This window comes from Labeo rohita, chromosome 15, assembly GCF_022985175.1.
Source record: "Labeo rohita strain BAU-BD-2019 chromosome 15, IGBB_LRoh.1.0, whole genome shotgun sequence".
Classification (NCBI taxonomy): Eukaryota; Metazoa; Chordata; class Actinopteri; order Cypriniformes; family Cyprinidae; genus Labeo; species Labeo rohita.
In genome coordinates this window covers 22,319,224-22,337,185 of record NC_066883.1, presented here as the reverse complement: position 1 = coordinate 22,337,185, position 17,962 = coordinate 22,319,224, and the positions used below count along the sequence as shown (strand labels likewise).

Sequence of the window (17,962 nt, the reverse complement as noted above, 5' to 3'; positions counted from 1 at the left end):
AAATAAGTACAGACTGTTGGGCTGGAGTTTTTTTATAAGCATTTCTCTCATGTTGTCTTTCTGTCTCTCAAATATTGCCCTCTCACAGGAAATGCCAAAAGATTGGGCTTCTGGAAGGTGTCAGTGTATTGAGTTGACATGCACAAGGACGAAGAAAAGCGCACGTTGACTGACAACAGAGGGAGAAAGGCCTGTGTTGCTATGGTGATGAGTGATGTTTACCACCCTCTGTAAAGGTCTGGTCAGATTGGACAGGGGGTTTGATTTAAGCACTGAGCTCAGAGCAGCCTGCCTGTGATCCGCTGCTGTTTTCATCATATACGCAACACATCATCTTATCTAAACAGAAAATGAAACAAACAACATATTTCTTTCTTGCTTGTTTTTGATAAATTTAGGCTGTTATTACAAGAAGATATTCAGTGTTTCATTATTTTAAGTAAAGAGGCACAGGTAAATTGGGGTTAGGTAAAATGATTTTTTTTTTCAAGTGATTGTTTTTTTTTTTTGCATTAGAACAAGAATCATTTTGGTAGCCTGTTTCCACCACTGAATAAAAACTCACAATTCTGACTTTTTCTCGCAATTGCGAGTTTACATTTCGCAGTTAACCTATTTTTTTAGAACTGCATAATCAAACTCTCAATTATGACCTTTTTACTCAGAACTGTGAGACTCAGAAAATAAAGTGATATAAACTAGCAACTGCAAGTTATAGCAGCCACGTTTTTTTTTTTTTTGCATTGCATTGATTTGCAACAAAAATACAACTACTCTCATGGAAAAAAAAGTTTGATCCAGTTCCACTATGACTTTAGCTGTTTTTGCATTGCATTGGAACAAGAATACCACTTCTACTCTTTTGTGAAAAAACTGTTCAATCCAGTAGCACGGGTACTTTTGCAGTTTTTTTTTTGCATTGCATTGCATTGCATTGCATTACATTGCATTGCACTGAAACAAGAATGCCACTTTTACTCTTTCTTGGAAAAAAAGAAAGCTAATTGCTGCTAAACAAGTGTGAATAACTATTTTAAGATACTTACATTCATACCCTTACAACAAGTACTGTGGTGTTTTTTTTAAACTATATTCATATGCAAAAAAGTATACTTAAAATAACATTTTTACTTCCACTTACATTATTTGCAATGTAATTCACTATTTTTAATATTTGCACTTGGTCAACTAGGTTACCATACATAAGGGGAAAAAATAGTAAAGCAGAATGAATGAGAACAGTACATGGCATTCCTTATATCCATGATTTGATTACCTTTTATGTAAATGATTTTGTTGTTGTTTTATTCAGTTTTAATAATAACTGTTAGTTCTGATACTTAAATTTGTGGTACTGGAACTTTTGATTTTTTGCAGATCTTCAGTGTTTCATTATTTTATTTTTATTTTGGGGTTAGGTAAAATTATTATTTTTTCAAGTGATTTTTAATTTTTTTTGCATTGAAATTCATTTTGGTTGCCTGTTTCCACCACCGAATAAAAACAATTCTGACTTTCTCGCAATTGCAAGTTTACATCTCACAGTTTAGCCTTTTTTCTCAGAACTGCATAATCGAACTCGCAGTTTTGACCTTTTTTATCAGAACTGTGAGACATAAAAAAAAATCTCGCAATTCTGAGAAATAAAGTCAGAATTGTGATATTAACTAGCAATTGCGAGTTATAAAGTCAGCCACTTCTTCTAATACAACTTCTACTCTCATGGAAAAAAAAAGTTTGATCCGGTAGCACTATGACTTTTAGCTTTTTTTTGCATTGCATTGCATTGGAACAAGAATACCACTTCTACTCTTTCATGAAAAAATTTGTTCAATCCAGTAGCACTGGTTCTTTTGCAGTTTTTTTTGCATTGCATTGCATTGGGACTTATGCTTTTTTGCACTGCATTGGAACAAAAATACCACTTCTACTCTTTAATGAAAAAAAAGTTTGATCCAGTAGCACTGTGACTTTTGCGGGGGTTTTTGCATTGCATCTCATTGCATTGCAACAAAAATACTCTCATGGAAAAAAAATGTTTGATCCAGTAGCACTATGACATTTCTTTGCACTGCATTCGAACAAAAATACCACTTCTACTCTTTCATGAAAAAAAGAAGTTTGATCCAGTAGCACTGGGACTTTTGCGTGGGTTTTTTTGTTGTTGTTTGTTTGTTTGTTTGTTTTTGCATTACATTTCATTTAATTTCACTGCATTGCAACAAAAATGCAATTTCCACTCTCATGGAAAAAAGTTTGATCCAGTAGCACTATGACTTTTTTGCATTGCATTAGAACAAAAATACCACTTCTACTCTTTCATGAAAAAAACAGTTTGATCCAGTAGCACTGGGACGTTTGCTTTTTTTTTTTTTTTTTTTTTTTTTTTTTGCATTGCATTGCATTGCATTGGAACAAAAATACAACTTCTACTCATTCATGAAACAAAAATTGATCCAGTAGCACTGTGACTTTTGCAGGGTTTTTTGCATTGCATTTCATTGCATTGCAACAAAAATACTCTCATGGAAAAAAAATGTTTGATCCAGTAGCACTATGACATTTCTTTGCATTGCATTAGAACAAAAATACCACTTCTACTCTTTCATGAAAAAAAGAAGTTTGATCCAGTAGCACTGGGACTTTTGCGTGGGTTTTTTTGTTGTTGTTTGTTTGTTTGTTTGTTTTTGCATTGCATTTCATTTCATTTCATTGCATTGCAACAAAAATGCAATTTCTACTCTCATGGAAAAAAGTTTGATCCAGTAGCACTATGACTTTTTTGCATTGCATTAGAACAAAAATACCACTTCTACTCTTTCATGAAAAAAACAGTTTGATCCAGTAGCACTGGGACGTTTGTTTTTTTTTTCTTTTTTTTTTGCATTGCATTGCATTGGAACATAAATACAACTTCTACTCATTCATGAAACAAAAATTGATCCAGTAGCACTGTGACTTTTGCAGGGTTTTTTGCATTGCATTTCATTGCATTGCAACAAAAATACTCTCATGGAAAAAAAAAGTTTGATCCAGTAGCACTATGACTTTTCTTTGCATTGCATTAGAACAAAAATACCACTTCTACTCTTTCATGAAAAAAAGAAGTTTGATCCAGTAGCACTGGGACTTTTGCGTGGGTTTTTTTGTTGTTGTTTGTTTGTTTGTTTGTTTTTGCATTGCATTTCATTTCATTTCATTGCATTGCAACAAAAATGCAATTTCTACTCTCATGGAAAAAAGTTTGATCCAGTAGCACTATGACTTTTTTGCATTGCATTAGAACAAAAATACCACTTCTACTCTTTCATGAAAAAAACAGTTTGATCCAGTAGCACTGGGACGTTTGTTTTTTTTTTTTTTTTTTTGCATTGCATTGCATTGGAACAAAAATACAACTTCTACTCATTCATGAAACAAAAATTGATCCAGTAGCACTGTGACTTTTGCAGGGTTTTTTGCATTGCATTTCATTGCATTGCAACAAAAATACTCTCATGGAAAAAAAAAGTTTGATCCAGTTAGCACTATGACTTTTTTTGCATTGCATTAGAACAAAAATACCACTTCTACTCTTTCATGAAAAAAATAAGTTTGATCCAGTAGCACTGGGACTTTTGCGTGGGTTTTTTTGTTGTTGTTTGTTTGTTTGTTTGTTTTTGCATTGCATTTCATTTCATTTCATTGCATTGCAACAAAAATGCAATTTCTACTCTCATGAAAAAAAGAAGTTTGATCCAGTAGCACTGGGACTTTTGCAGTTTTATTTAATTTATTTATTTATTTGCATTGGATTGTATTGCACTGCATTGGAATAAGAATACCACTTCTACGTTACGGTACCACAGGGGCCTACTGAATTATTACCATATGTCTAAAAAAGTATAGTTTTTGCAAGTCTTCTCCTCACTTCCAACCATATCTGCTCTTTTTCAATATTCTTTTTCTATCCATTTTCTATCTGCTTCCCTGTGCTGTCTATGTGCTATCCACTGTAGATGCCACCTTGTCTTACATCCTTGTGTTTTTTATTTTCCATCTGAAATACAGAACAAATGATGTTTACAGCGCAAACACCCTATTCATTTTAAATCTATGACCCCACACCTGCTGTGGAGCCCGAAATTGAGTCTCATGAACTCAAAGCCATGATTTTTTTTTTGGCCTTGTGTGATTTTTATATCCACACATGAGCGTGTAATAAAAAGGAGGTCAGGCCTTCCTGACCCCTGCCAGTCAAACCCCAAGGTTTATCTAATGCTGCACACCCTGCCTCAGGAGACGCACATTAATTAGTAGCTGTCTACCAAAAACACTCGCTCCTTTAGACACCAACGGCAAACAAAATGCTCCGTCCCCTGGGGTAATCATCCTGCAGCATACCGGCCGCCCGCGTAAAGCCCTGAGGAGCTCTTTGAGGGAAGACATTGTGAGGGTCAAGAGGGCCAGGATTCATTCCAGCAGGGGGGATCAGAGAACATGGCAGCGCAGACTATGATGACAGCACCAGTAAAGATCAATATCCCCGGGTTATGACAGAGCACAGCAGTGTAGTGCCAGCATATGAGTCCCTTGGGGATTTTTATTTTATTTTTTATTTTTTTTGGGAGGACAGAGTTTGCCTTTGGGGTTCAGGTGCAGCTATTAAAAAAATAGTGGATGGCACTGGAAAAAAATAAGTGGAAATAAAAACCTTATCTGCTCAAATAAGCTACCATATATGATGAAGAAAATATTGATTTAATCATTAATAATTAATTATATTATTATTATTACTACAATACATATTTTAAAAAAATATTCTTGGAAGTAATTATGAATTACACTACAAATTACAGTGAAATACACAGACGAAGACAACGTTTTAAAGTAAATAATGTAAAGTAAAATGATTTGCTTCTAATGATTTAGATGATTTGCATCTAAAATGATTGATTTGAAAACACTGATTCATTCAAAACACTCATGCGTTCAGGAACGCAACAAGTCTTCACGAGTGAGTCACTGAATCATTTACACAACCGATTTGTTCAAAACACTGATTCATTAAGGAACAAAAAAAAAGTGGAAATATAAACCTGTTATTTGGTAAAATAAGTTACCGTACATTATGAATAAAATATTGATTTAATCATTGTTATTCCATGGTCTGTCTGAATACTGGATTCTGATTGGCTGGCAGGTAGGCAAACGGTTGATTGTCCCTTACATAATTAATTGTATTATTGTTATTTTTAATACAAATTACATTTATGACAATGCATGCAATTTACAATTTACTTTAAAAATATTTTTGGAAGTTAATTATAATTACACTGTGAATTACAAAGATATATATATATATATATATAAGACAACATGTTGTAAATAAACTTGCAAAATGGAAATAATGACGAAAGTAAATAATCTTCCTTAAGCCATGTTTGATTTGATTACTTTCCATGTAATTTTTTGTTCAAAACTGGTCTGATTTTTTAAAATTAATTGACCAAATGACATTTAGTCCAGACTATTTGCTGTTCACTCCAGACATTAGCAGAAATTATTTTTTAGTGAGACTTTTTGCATGTTTCATCTTTACACCACTAGGTGACAGCAAGTGACTATTTTTATGAATTGAGTCATTGAATCTTTTACTCGACTACTTTGTTCAAAACCCTGATTCATTCAGGAGTCTTTATGAGTGAGTCAATTAATCATTTTTACAACTGATTCATTCAAAACACTCATGCGTTCAGAAACGCAACAAGTCTTTATGAGTGAGGCACTGAATCATTTACACAACAGATTTGTTCAAAACACTGATTCATTTAGGAACAAAAAAGTGGGAATAAAAACCTGTTATTTGGTGAACTAAGTTACCATACATGAAGAAAATATTGATTTAATCTTTAATAATGAATTGTATTATTATTATTATTATTATTATAAATTACACTGGTGTCAGTGCATGCAATGTACTCAAAAAAAAAAAAAAAAGTACAAACTACAGTGAAATATATATGAGACATGTTGTAAATAAAGTAAAACGATTTGCAAAGTAGAAAAGATGACGAAAGTAAATGGTGTTTCTTAAGTCATGTTTGATTTGATTATTTCCATGTAATTTTTTGTTCAAGTTGCAGAACTGTTAGTGACTGTCTTTATGAATTGTCATTGAATCATTTACTCAGCCAGTTTGTTCAAAACACTGATTTGTTCAGGAATGCAATCAGTCTTAAAGAGTGAGTCATTGAATCATTTACACAACCGTTTTGTTCAAAACACTGTGTTGCTTACAAGCCAGCTGCAGTTGATTATCTTCGTTTGAATTATTTGAACTATTTTCATTGGCAAAGCAAAAATAGACAAAGTTAGTTTACACTGAACAAGGTTTTCCATTTTACTCCACTGCTTCTCCATTGTTTTTCTACATAAATGTGCACTAGATGGACATCTTTGACTGTTGTAATCGACGTTTAATGGAAGAAAAGAAATTGTTGAATAAAGTCGTTATTTTTGTATTCTTGTAGCTTCATAAAATTATGGTTGAACCACTGATGTCACATGGACTAGTTTCACAAATTATTGAATTATTAACTACTGAATTAAAAATATCAAACTGTCATGTGAACCTCTATTGGTTTTGCATTAAAAATCTTTAAACACTGGCCTCCAAAAGCCTGACAACACCACACACTCTAATATCCATTTACTTCCATCATGATGCAGACTACCTGCTGCTTTCTGATGCCGACAGTGACTGGTGACCACAAGCGTGTGTCTGTCTTGGGGACGCTGTCATCAGGGATTTGGGACAGACGTTACAGGATGTGCCAGCTGCATTTGGTAGGGTAATGAGCCTGGTGCCAGCACTGCTAGGAGGAAACACAGAGGGCATCAAACGGCGTTACAGCCTCTTCTCGTCATATGTACGCTGGGGAGAGACAACACTTGCATCTTTACCCACCCTGTGTCTGTACTGTACCTCCACCTCTCTCACCACACACGCAGCCCAGCAGGGGAATAATGGGCACCCATGAATATTACATCACTCCTTTTCATCAGAGGATATTACAATCCAGATAGTGTCAGACAATTGTATCCGGCAGAGTGGAAGAGGCCTCTGAGGAAGCAAACACATATCTACAAACTGTAGCCTATTCACAACATGAAATGACAAAAAAACAGTAGTTTCAAACTTCCAAACCTAAATTTTGATTGGACGATCCATGTTTTAGGATATTGCATAATAGCCTATTTTTAATGGCGTAATAGAAGCACCTATGAGCACATTTGAGTTGATAATGCAAACAGACAAAACAGAGCAGTTTACTTCTGGTATAAAAGAAAGTCTCAGCTTTCAAATTTGGTCTTTTTTTTTTTTTTAAGAAATTCAAACAATAAACACCGTTTTGTGGCTCTTTAATATAGCGCCTCAGTTCAAGTGGAAAGTGAACTGATCATATTTTCATATTTACTAGTTAAAGCATCAAATAAACATGAATTAATCAGAAGATATTTTATGTCAACTGACGTCAATACACACCATCATTCAAGTTTAAGTCCACCAGTGTTAATCTACTCTCATGTCTGGTTTGTTTATCTGACAAAATGGGGGATTCGGCATTATGATTGGTCGGATTGCCTGTCAATCAAACTCTCATATAAGGATTGAGTTTTCTGGGCCCTAATGCCTAAAATGAATCTAAAACGTAATAATAATATTTTTAATTTTAATTTGTAAAAACTGCATTTTATAATTTGTATCTATTTTATTATACAAAATATAAATAAACAGCAACAATATTAATATAATATATTGTATTAATAATAATCATGATATCTCACCATTTATAAAATGTTTAATGATGTAATAATTTTAGAATTTATATACATTTTATTTTTATAATAATAATAATTATTATTATTATTGTTATTATTATATAATTTAACAATTTGTATGAATTGTATTTTAGGAATAAAATAGAAATAGCATTTTAATTAGTATTTCATTTAAAATATATTAATTAATTATATAATTTTTATGTATTTTATAATTTTACAAATTGTATTTTATTAACTGAAATGCTATTTCTATTTTATTCATTGTTAATTAATATGCAATATGAATATCTATTTTATTGTATATAAATATAAAAATATGAAAATATTAATAAACCGCAACAACACCACTAATATTATATGATATATATTATCAATAATAATAATAATAATAATTTAACCCTTTATAACATTTTATTAAAATAATAGTATAACAGTTTATTAAAATAATAATTTTAGAATTTATATACAGTTTATTTTCTTAATAATTGTTATTATTTATTATATCATTTTAACATTTGTATACATATTGTTCTATGAATAAAACAGCATTTTAATTAATATTTCAATAACATGTAATTATCTATATAATTTTAAAATTGTATCTTTTTTATTATGTAATATAAATAAAAGAGATGCATATTATACAATAAAATAATATTATATAATAAAATAACTAAATAAAATAGATACAATAGATATAAAATCTAAAATGTAATAATTATTTGTCATATAATTTTATAATTGTATAAATTCTATTTTATGTGAAGATCGGATCATTTTACTGAGTTGGATCTTTGAGTCTCATTTATCAAAATGAACAAATCTTTTTTCAAGTCATTTCATAAATTTCACCAGAATATAATTGAAATGTTACATGTTAATAGCCACGTTCCACAACACGTACGCAACGTTTCGAAATAGACTGTTAATGCAATAAAACGATAATGCAACCAAGGCCAAATTATGAGAAAAAGAAACGATTAATTCATTGTTTCAGGTTATGCAGTCTGTTAGTTTCCCTCACCTCCTGATCTGTATCCTACGTTCAGGTGTCACCTCACATCCCCATGAACTTAAGCTATGCAGTCTGTACCGGAAACAGAAATGATTAGTTCATCTCTGAAGTTGTTCAAGTGACCCAGTCAATTGGAAACAGACTAGAGAACTTTAATCAGCTGTTCCACTGTGATCACACTGCTGTTGCTGCCTTATTATAAAAGAAAAAAACAATACTCTGTTTCACTCTGTGCCTTAAAGACACCTTGCCTGAGGTAAAAAACCTCTTGTGGCTCATTTTGTACCTGAGACTTTTGTTTCTGTCCACATGGAAAGAATAACAAGCAGGACACTTTAAAGAAGGACTCAGACAGATCATGATCATAAATAATGTAGTCACTGACAAACACTGCACCAAGTCAAACATGTTTCTCACCTCCAAAAGTTTGATAATGACTAAGAAAAAAGGTATTCTTAAATGTTATGGTTTTAAAATTTGACCTAGAAACAGCAAATGTGCATCCCACTCCTCACGCCATTCCACACTTGTGCTGAATTATATCCTGAGCTGCAGTCATAGAGACGTGCTTGCATGCCATAATTGGAACACACACATAAAGCAGTGCCCCAGGACCACTGGAGGGTGTGTAGCGCTTTGAGTTAGTGTTCACGTTCATGACGCCCGTGGCTTATGAGTGGGATGAGACTGACAGCTGCTGTTTGTTACACAGCTACAAAGGACAAAAAACTGGGGTGTAATTGCTAGCGTTGTCACCACAACCATTTTAAATTTGTTTCATACCGCTGTAAAACCAGTTTTAAAGATGCTTAAGTTGTTCTTAATTACACGGTTTCCACAGCTTTTATACATTACGTGTTAATGAATTTCATTTCTTTGTAATTTGTGCAAAAGGAGATCTATCTATCTATCTATCTATCTAGATAGATCGATAGATAGAAAATCTAAAATTTAATCATTTTTTTTTAGTTTTACAATTTGTAAAAAATAGTATGTTATGAATAAAGTAGAAACATTTTAATATTTCATTAATATGCAATTAATTATACAATTGTATAATTAGTATCTAATTATATAAAATATAAATAAACAGCAACAACACTAATAAAATGTTAAACAATATATAATATTATTAGCAATAAAAATCAATTTCACAATCTATAAAATGTTTATTAATGTAATAATTGTAGAATTGATGACATTATTTTCTTAATAATAATAATAATAATTAGAACAACATTAGAACAACATTATTAATACTATATACAACATATTATCAATAATAATCAATTTCATCATTTATAAAATGTTTATTAATGTAATATTTTTTACAATTTTTTAAATTGATATACATTTTATTTTCTTAATAATAACTACAATAATAATACTTATAATAATAATTACTGTTGTTGTTATTTTTAACCTTAATTTATAATTTTAACATTAGTATACATTTTATTTTATGAAAATACAAATAATAGCATTTTAATTACAATTTCATTAATATGCAATTAATTTCATAATTTGTATCTATTTTATTATGTGAAATATAAATAAACATAATACTATTTATATTATATAAATAAAATAGCTAGACATGATATAATAAAATACGTAAATAAAATAGTTAAACATTATATTATAAAAAATAGATATAAAATCTAACATTTAATAATAATGAACTATTGTTTTATTATATATATTTTAATTTGTATAAACTGCATTTTAAGAATAAAATATAAATAACAGCATTCCTCTTTTAATTCATTTGCAATTAGTTATACAATTTTATCATTTGTATCTATTTTATTATATAAAATACAAATACACAGCAACAACAATACTATTAATACTATAAATAATATTACTATCAATAATCATCATAATTGTACCATTTATAAAATGTTTATTAATGTAATAATTTTAGATTTTAGATTTTATTATTTTATTGTTTTATTTTACATTTTTTAGAATTTTACATTTTATTTTCTTAATAATAATAATAATAATATTTGTATATAATTCTTAAAATGTATATAAATATATGAATAAAACAAATAATTAATTATATAATTAATTAATTATATAATATTGTATCTATTTTATTATTTAAAATCTAAATACATATAACAATAATACTACTTATATTACAATATATTATTATTATTATTATTGTTAATAATAATAATTATAGTTAAAAACCCAGGAATTATTTTGAAAATTCCTCAATAAACAAAAAATAAATAAATAAAATTAATATAGGCTCTGACAGTTGTCTTACAGACACTGGTTTCATGTGAAGCAAGTGTCACCTTATCCATAAATTCAATTTAGCTGCCCAGCGGGTGTTCGTGAAACACAATGCAAGGATGCTCCTGTGAAAAGACTGAAGCACCTTTAAATTCAGACTGACACAGTATTTTTTAAGAGCACTATACAATAGCAAGGTCATATTATAGTATTGATTTGAAGTGCTGTCATAATAACAGTCCATTATAAAAAATTCAAGCGTACAACCTGCATTTATAAATGTCTATAAAGGTCAGACTCTTAAAAACAAACAAAAAAAAACAAAAAAAAGACTATGACATTTGTACTTCAGGTGTTTCTGTTTAAGAACATCTGCATATAATCCATAAGGCATGGAAATGTACATTCAAATGCATGTTCAAGATAGCAATTATTGTTAGGTTTTAGAGGCAAGAGAATTGTAGCTTGTGATTGGCATTTATGTGAATGTGTTTTAAGATAAAATGCTGGTTTATTTAGCAGGGGACTGCTGTTGGCTCACACTCATCTCACCTACTTCTCTGCATCGACTGCACTGATGGAGCCAATGGAAAGCTCAAGCTGCGCTGCGCCCAGTAAGCTGCCTTTTCCTATTGTTAGCGCATACAGATTACCGCAAGCCTTCCTATTGTGCAATGGTGCAAACAGCCAATGAAAAAGAAGCTGGCTGAGTGGGAACCATAGGCAGAGCTTTTCTACACTGTGTAATTTGGCAGAGTAACTTGTATTTAAATGCTGCAATTTAAGGCCTTGTCCACACTAATACGTTTTCATTTGAAAACACATCTTTTTCTCCATTTTTGCCTTTTGTCTACACTGAGACAGCGTTTTTGTCAAGGAAAACAGAGCTTTTTGAAAACATTCTCTAAAGTGGATAAACGCAGTTTTCACGTTGTAGTGTGGATGGTGAAAAAAAGTAGGCTTTTGAGACGCATACAGAGGGTTTGCACTTACGTCACGATTTGGTCACTTACCTGGATGCGCCACTCGGGTGTAAACAACAGCATGGATTGAACGGGTTAATGTACTACTGAATACATGTTCTGCTAATTTCTGCTGTCTAAATGGAAAAAAATCACATGGAAGCTGCTAAATCATATGTGAGCCTGGACCACAAAACCAATCTTATATTACACCTGTATATTTGTAGCAATAGCCAAAAATACATCAGATGAGTAAAATTTATCAATTTTTCTTTTATGTCAAAAATCATTAGGATATTAAGTGAAGATCATGTTGCATATAGATATTTTGTAAATTTCTTACCGTAAATATATCAAAACTTAATTTTTGATTAGTAATATGCATTATGAACTTTTTCCTCAATATTTTGAATTTTTTGCACCATCAGATTCCAGACTTTCACACTGCTGTATCTCTATCAAATATTGTCCTATCATAACAAACCATACATCAACGGAAAGCTTATGTATTCAGCTTTCAGGTGATGTATAAATCTCATCTCAAGAAATTTACACTTATTATGGGTTTTGTGGTCCAAGGTAACATATAGAGAAAGGCTTAGTAACCAGAAAAGGGCGCAATATTTTGACGAACTGAAGGTAATAGGTGGTAAAGATATGTATGAGCGGTGTTAATTAAGAAATTAGCCTAATATTTCACCTACCTGACCTACCGGAAATGATAAGAACAAACACAAATGTTGTCAAGATTCTTGCCCTGGAAATCCTGGTTCAGTTTAGCCAACCACAAATGCCTTTTAATCCTCAAGACAGTTTTTTGCACTCTCCTCCTTGATTTGTTATAACTTTTGGCAGCCTATAGTACTCCAAATGTTTTTCCCGATCCAACCGATTAGTACAGCCCAAAACATGACAATAACTTACCATTTTCAGCAGCAATAATCAGCAAAATATGAGAGTTACGTTCGTTTCAGTGGCATTGTTTACGTTTAGTACCGCCAATATGGCCGACTGACGAAGCATCATGAAAACACTCTGTTGTACCGATAGTTTGTACCTGTTATGTGCTACATTAACACTGTTGCTAAAGATGTGTTACTTTGTACACTCTTCATATTTCAAAATGTACTCACAATTGCTGTCCTGCGGCAAAACATGAGGGTAGTTGTGTTTTAGATCAGACATACAGTGACGCGCCAGTAAATGGTGGGATCTTTTAGAACTGCATGCGTCTTGTGGAAGAACATTGTTGCCGGAACTACTTCTCTCAGTTTACGTCTTTGATTAATCACGCAGGTACTGTGGTACTCCGCAGCGGTTTCTACTAGAAACAGTCCGAATATAAAAACTTGTCATAGGTGTATTGTAGTGATTCAGGGTAGGTCAAAAACAAGGTTTGGAAAATGGAATCAGGCTGTACTCGCTTATTATATAAATTGTGTACATTATGAACACACAAAAAGTTACGGACTGCAGCTGTAATTTTCAAGCGTTTCACTGTGAATGAGAAACTTTTGGGAAACGTTAGTGTGGACGGAGAGCGTTTTGAAAGGAAAACGCCGATTACCCGGATTAATGCAGACGTAGCCTGCAGGATCCATCCAGATGTTTCACCTGATCTCTGACAAATGTAAGAAATGACAAACTCTTTTTTTATTGAATATAGCAGGTTTTATCTTCATACTAATATGATAAATCAAAATATAAAAGCTTCGGATTAAAAAAGAAGTTTTTTTCTTCACTAAAACTGGACATGAAAGAGAATTTTTATGCTAAAGTTTAAGATGAGACGGCCAGATTTAAATAAGGTAAGGTTTTAAGAAACCTGTTTGGAAAAATTGTATTATTTATTGCAATAAATATATTCTTAAAGGAGAAGTTCACTTACAGAACAAACATTTACAGACAGTTTACTTACTCCCTTCTCATCCAAGATGTTCATGTCTTTCTTTCTTTATTTGTAAAGAAATTATGTTTTTTGAAGCAAACATTTTAGGATTTCTCTCCATATAATGAACTTCTATGGTGCCCGTGAGTTTGAACTTCCAAAATGAGGTTTAAATGCAGCTTTAAAGGGCTCTAAATGATCCCAGCCGAGGAAGAAGGGTCTTATCTAGCAAAATGATTGTTTAGTTTCTGAAAAATTTACAATTTATGTACTTTTTACCTCAGATATCCATCTTGTCTAGCTCTGTGTGAACTCTGTGCATTCCCAGTCAATATAGTGAACACGCAAGGAGGGTCAAACACCAAATCCAAAAAGGTAAAACAGTGACGTAGGACGATTTTGAAGTTGGAGGAGAAAATTAGATGGGAGTTTTTCGACATGCCCCGTTATGAACCGGAATACACAGAGTTTACGCAGAGCTAGACAAGACGAGCGTTTGAGGTTAAAAAGTATGTACATTTTTTTTTAAAGTTTTATAAAAATTTATTTCCTCGGCTGGGATCATTTAAAGCCTTTTAAAGCTGCATTTTGGAAGTTCAAATTCACGCACACCATAGAAGTCCACTATATGGAGAGCATTCCTGAATATTTTTTCCTCAAAAAACAATTTCTTTGCGACATGAACATCTTGGATGACGAAGGGGTGAGTAAATAATCTGTAAATTTTTTTCTGGAGGTGAACTTCTACTTTAAGATTAAACCCCTTACTATAAACCATCACACATTTTATAAAAATCATTTTTTCTGCACGAATGGTGCGGAAATAATACACTACAGCTTAAAGAAAATGTTATGTTGAAGATACCAAAATCTTTTTTTTCTTTTTGTGCCTGCAATTTGTTTTTTTAAAAAAAGCACATTATGGAAAAAAGCATGTTGAAACAAGTCTAAAACAATCACCATCATTTATTTACAATATATTAAACTGTAATGCAAAATTATGACTTATCAAGTGGTCATTTATTCAATAAAGAAAATAAACATTAGCTATTTTGAAAGCTAGAATGAATCATACAGATATTTATATATTTTTATATTAATGTGTACAGCCAGCAAATGTTATGCATCTTGTAGCCACGTGTTTTAATTCGCCAGAAACATCATACAATGCTCATTTTCCTTATTAAAATCAATATCGACTGCATAGAAAAGAGAATAAAGTGGTTGACCTTTGCAGAGGGTCTAAAAAACCATGTAAAATACACACGCTGTCTCCCTTTAAAAAAAAAAGAGAAGCAATGACATCCTTGCATTGCTATCATATGCTGTTGCTTTATATTTTGGCAGCTTCGCTTAATCCATCAATGCTAGATCATAAATACTACAGTGAAAGCAGAACAACAAAACAACGGAAGGCAACAATGGAAATCGGAAGGGATGCGTGTCCGTACGGGTTCAAGTCTCAAAGTCATTAGGTAAGGCCAAAAATACTGATGAATCCAATGTGACGACATGCCGCAGGGAAGCTGGGATTTCACAGTATCGGTTCTGTCAAACGTCTCCATCTCGTGTTGCATCGCATCAGCACAAAAAGCAACTTTGAAGCTGTTTATCCAGTATCGGTGGAGTTGGATGATAAAAATTACCACAATGCCCCAGATCATGGGCATTCCCTTGGGAAAGCCAGACATCTGCGATAACCAAAACAAAAAAGCCTGAGAACAACAACAACAACCACAAGAAAGTGTGCGAATAAACCGCTGAGCCATACAATGAGCAAGCACTTAGTCAATTCAGTCAAAACAGAACAAGACAGGCATATTATGGAGAAAAAAAGCCTTTGAGAGTCCAGACCTAAACATCCCGAAACGCTGCCCTCTTCTCGTATCATTGACCTTTTTTCCTCTCCACATGAAACATCAAAACAAAGACCTGAAAGGAGAAATGGGCTTCCTCTCTCACTCGCTTGCTCAAGCGAAAAACATGAATCCTTCACTGTATGAAAGCGAAGAGATAGAGATAGAAGCAGGTTTGTGGAGATGGAAAGAGGTGGTGGTCTTAAATCAGTCCCAGGAACGAAAAACAAATTTGCTCACATACCTAAACCATTTTTTTGGTAATACAATATTTCTTTGCCTTTTCTCTTGGCTTCTTTTAAATCTAACACAACAGAAAAATCCACGTTTACACAATGGCATGTATCTTTGGCTCAGGCCTGACCATGCAAGAGGCTGTAGCGTGTTGCCTCAAGCAGTATCCATTACTGAATCCTGACCGGAGTAAGAATGCAAGCACGGCGTTTGGTAAAGTCACTGCTTATATAGAAAGGAAGAGGAAGAACATCAGAAGTAAAAGCACACAGAAGAAAGAATCAACAGTGCTGTGATTCACAATGCTGTACAAACCCTTTAAAGCTCTAAAGCACATGTGAAATAATAATACTAATAACAAGTCGCTGAAATCCTCTCATTTGAATCTGAGTTCAAGGAAGACACTGATATTAAACTCAAAAAAGTCCTCCTTTTTGTGAACCAATGTGAGTGCATGTGGATGTGTGCGTGGGGGAGCGGCTACGCGGTGGTCTCGCCATCGCTGTCGTTCAGGTAGCTGCTGCGTTTGTAGCGGGAGCGGTAGGTGCTTCGGCCCGTGCTCCCTTCCTCTTTTTCTTCTTCCTCTTCCTCGTCAGATCTGTCGAGGCAGAAGCGTCTGCGACTGGAGGGTGGGCTGGAGGGGGGAGATAGAGAAGCTTTGATTAGGATCAGCATGTGGAAAAGTGACCAAAGAGGATCATCTCTAAAGGAATGTTGGGTTATTACAATTCAGAATGAGGGGTAACAATGTTTAACAGGGCCTGTAATTCAGTATCATCTTTGGTGACGCATTAGAGGTGCAGAATGAGTCACACAAATCGCATGCAAATCACACCGTGTAGTGCTTGGAAACATCACCTTATCGGATAATTGTTAGTGAATTTGTACAAGCAAACAGCAAAAAATACCAAGAAAATACCAACACTTATGATTTTAGTTAGGGGTGGGCGATATGACCAAAATCATATAATATGACGATATATCACAATAGTTATTTTTGCTTTAAATAAGCTCTTTATGATATCGAAATTTATCACATTTCAAAATTCTTGTCACTTGTGTCAAGATAACAAAAAACTAATACTAGCCTAAAAAACAAAACAAAAACAAAACTCAAGCTCACTGAAGACAAGTAAACCGTTATCAAATAAATAACAACATAATTACAAATTAGCAGTAGGATAAAAAAAAAAAACTACAGTAGAGCAAATAAATAAGAAATGCTACATACACTACCAGTCAAAAGTTTTTGAACAGTTAAGGGGTTTTTTTCAAGAAGCAAAGCATTAAAATTGTGAAATATTTTTACCATTTAAAATAACTGCTTTTTATTTGAATATATTTTAAAATGTACTTTATTCCTGTGATCAAAGCTCAATTTTCAGCATCATTACTCCAGTCTTCAGTGTCACATGATCCTATATAAGTCATTCTAATGTGCTGATTTGCTGTTCAAGAAACTTACTATTACTATTATGATTACTATCAATATTTATAAGTTGACAGTCAACATTTTCAGGATTTTTGGGTGAATAGAAAGATCCAAAGATCAGCATTTACCTGAAATAAAAAGCTTTTGTAACATTATACACTATACCATTCAAATGCTTTGGGTCAGTATATATATTGATTAAAAATGATAGAAGTTAATACATTTTTTTATTTAGAAAGGATGGTTAAATTGATCAAAAGTAATAATAAAGATATTTATTTTGTTACAAAAGATTTTTATTTCAGATAAATGATGTTCTCTTTTGATGAACTTTCTATTCATCAAAAAACCTAAAAATAAAAAAAATTTAAATTCTACTCAGCTGTTTTCAACATGATGATAATAAATGTTTTGAGCAGCAAATCAGAATATTAGAATGATTTCTGAAGGATCATGTGACTGGAGTAATGATGGTAAAAATTCATTGAAATCATGGGA

General features: G+C 32.4%; 1 protein-coding gene and 1 long non-coding RNA gene across 19 annotated transcripts in view; both read right to left on the bottom strand.

The window, feature by feature from the left end:
- Positions 1 to 6,956: 6,956 nt before the first annotated feature.
- Positions 6,957 to 13,319, bottom strand: LOC127177271 (uncharacterized). Its single transcript, XR_007829204.1, has 3 exons — positions 13,188 to 13,319; positions 8,852 to 8,914; positions 6,957 to 7,105 (listed from the first exon to the last, which is right to left on the bottom strand). It is a non-coding gene; the product is annotated as an uncharacterized LOC127177271 (long non-coding RNA).
- Positions 13,320 to 14,890: 1,571 nt separating this feature from the next.
- myo18ab (myosin XVIIIA b) overlaps positions 14,891 to 17,962 on the bottom strand; it is a 145,887-nt gene continuing 142,815 nt past the window's right edge. For 15 of the 18 annotated variants that reach the window (XM_051129417.1, XM_051129418.1, XM_051129419.1 and 12 more), the window contains one exon: positions 16,525 to 16,666. Coding sequence is in view for 2 of the 18 variants with exons in the window: in XM_051129421.1 (XP_050985378.1) it covers positions 16,513 to 16,666 (154 nt within the window). In the remaining 16 variants the exon portion in view is untranslated. Of the gene's footprint in view, positions 16,667 to 17,962 lie in introns of all 18 variants that reach the window. The other 3 variants (XM_051129421.1, XM_051129422.1, XM_051129406.1) reach the window with 2 other exon arrangements.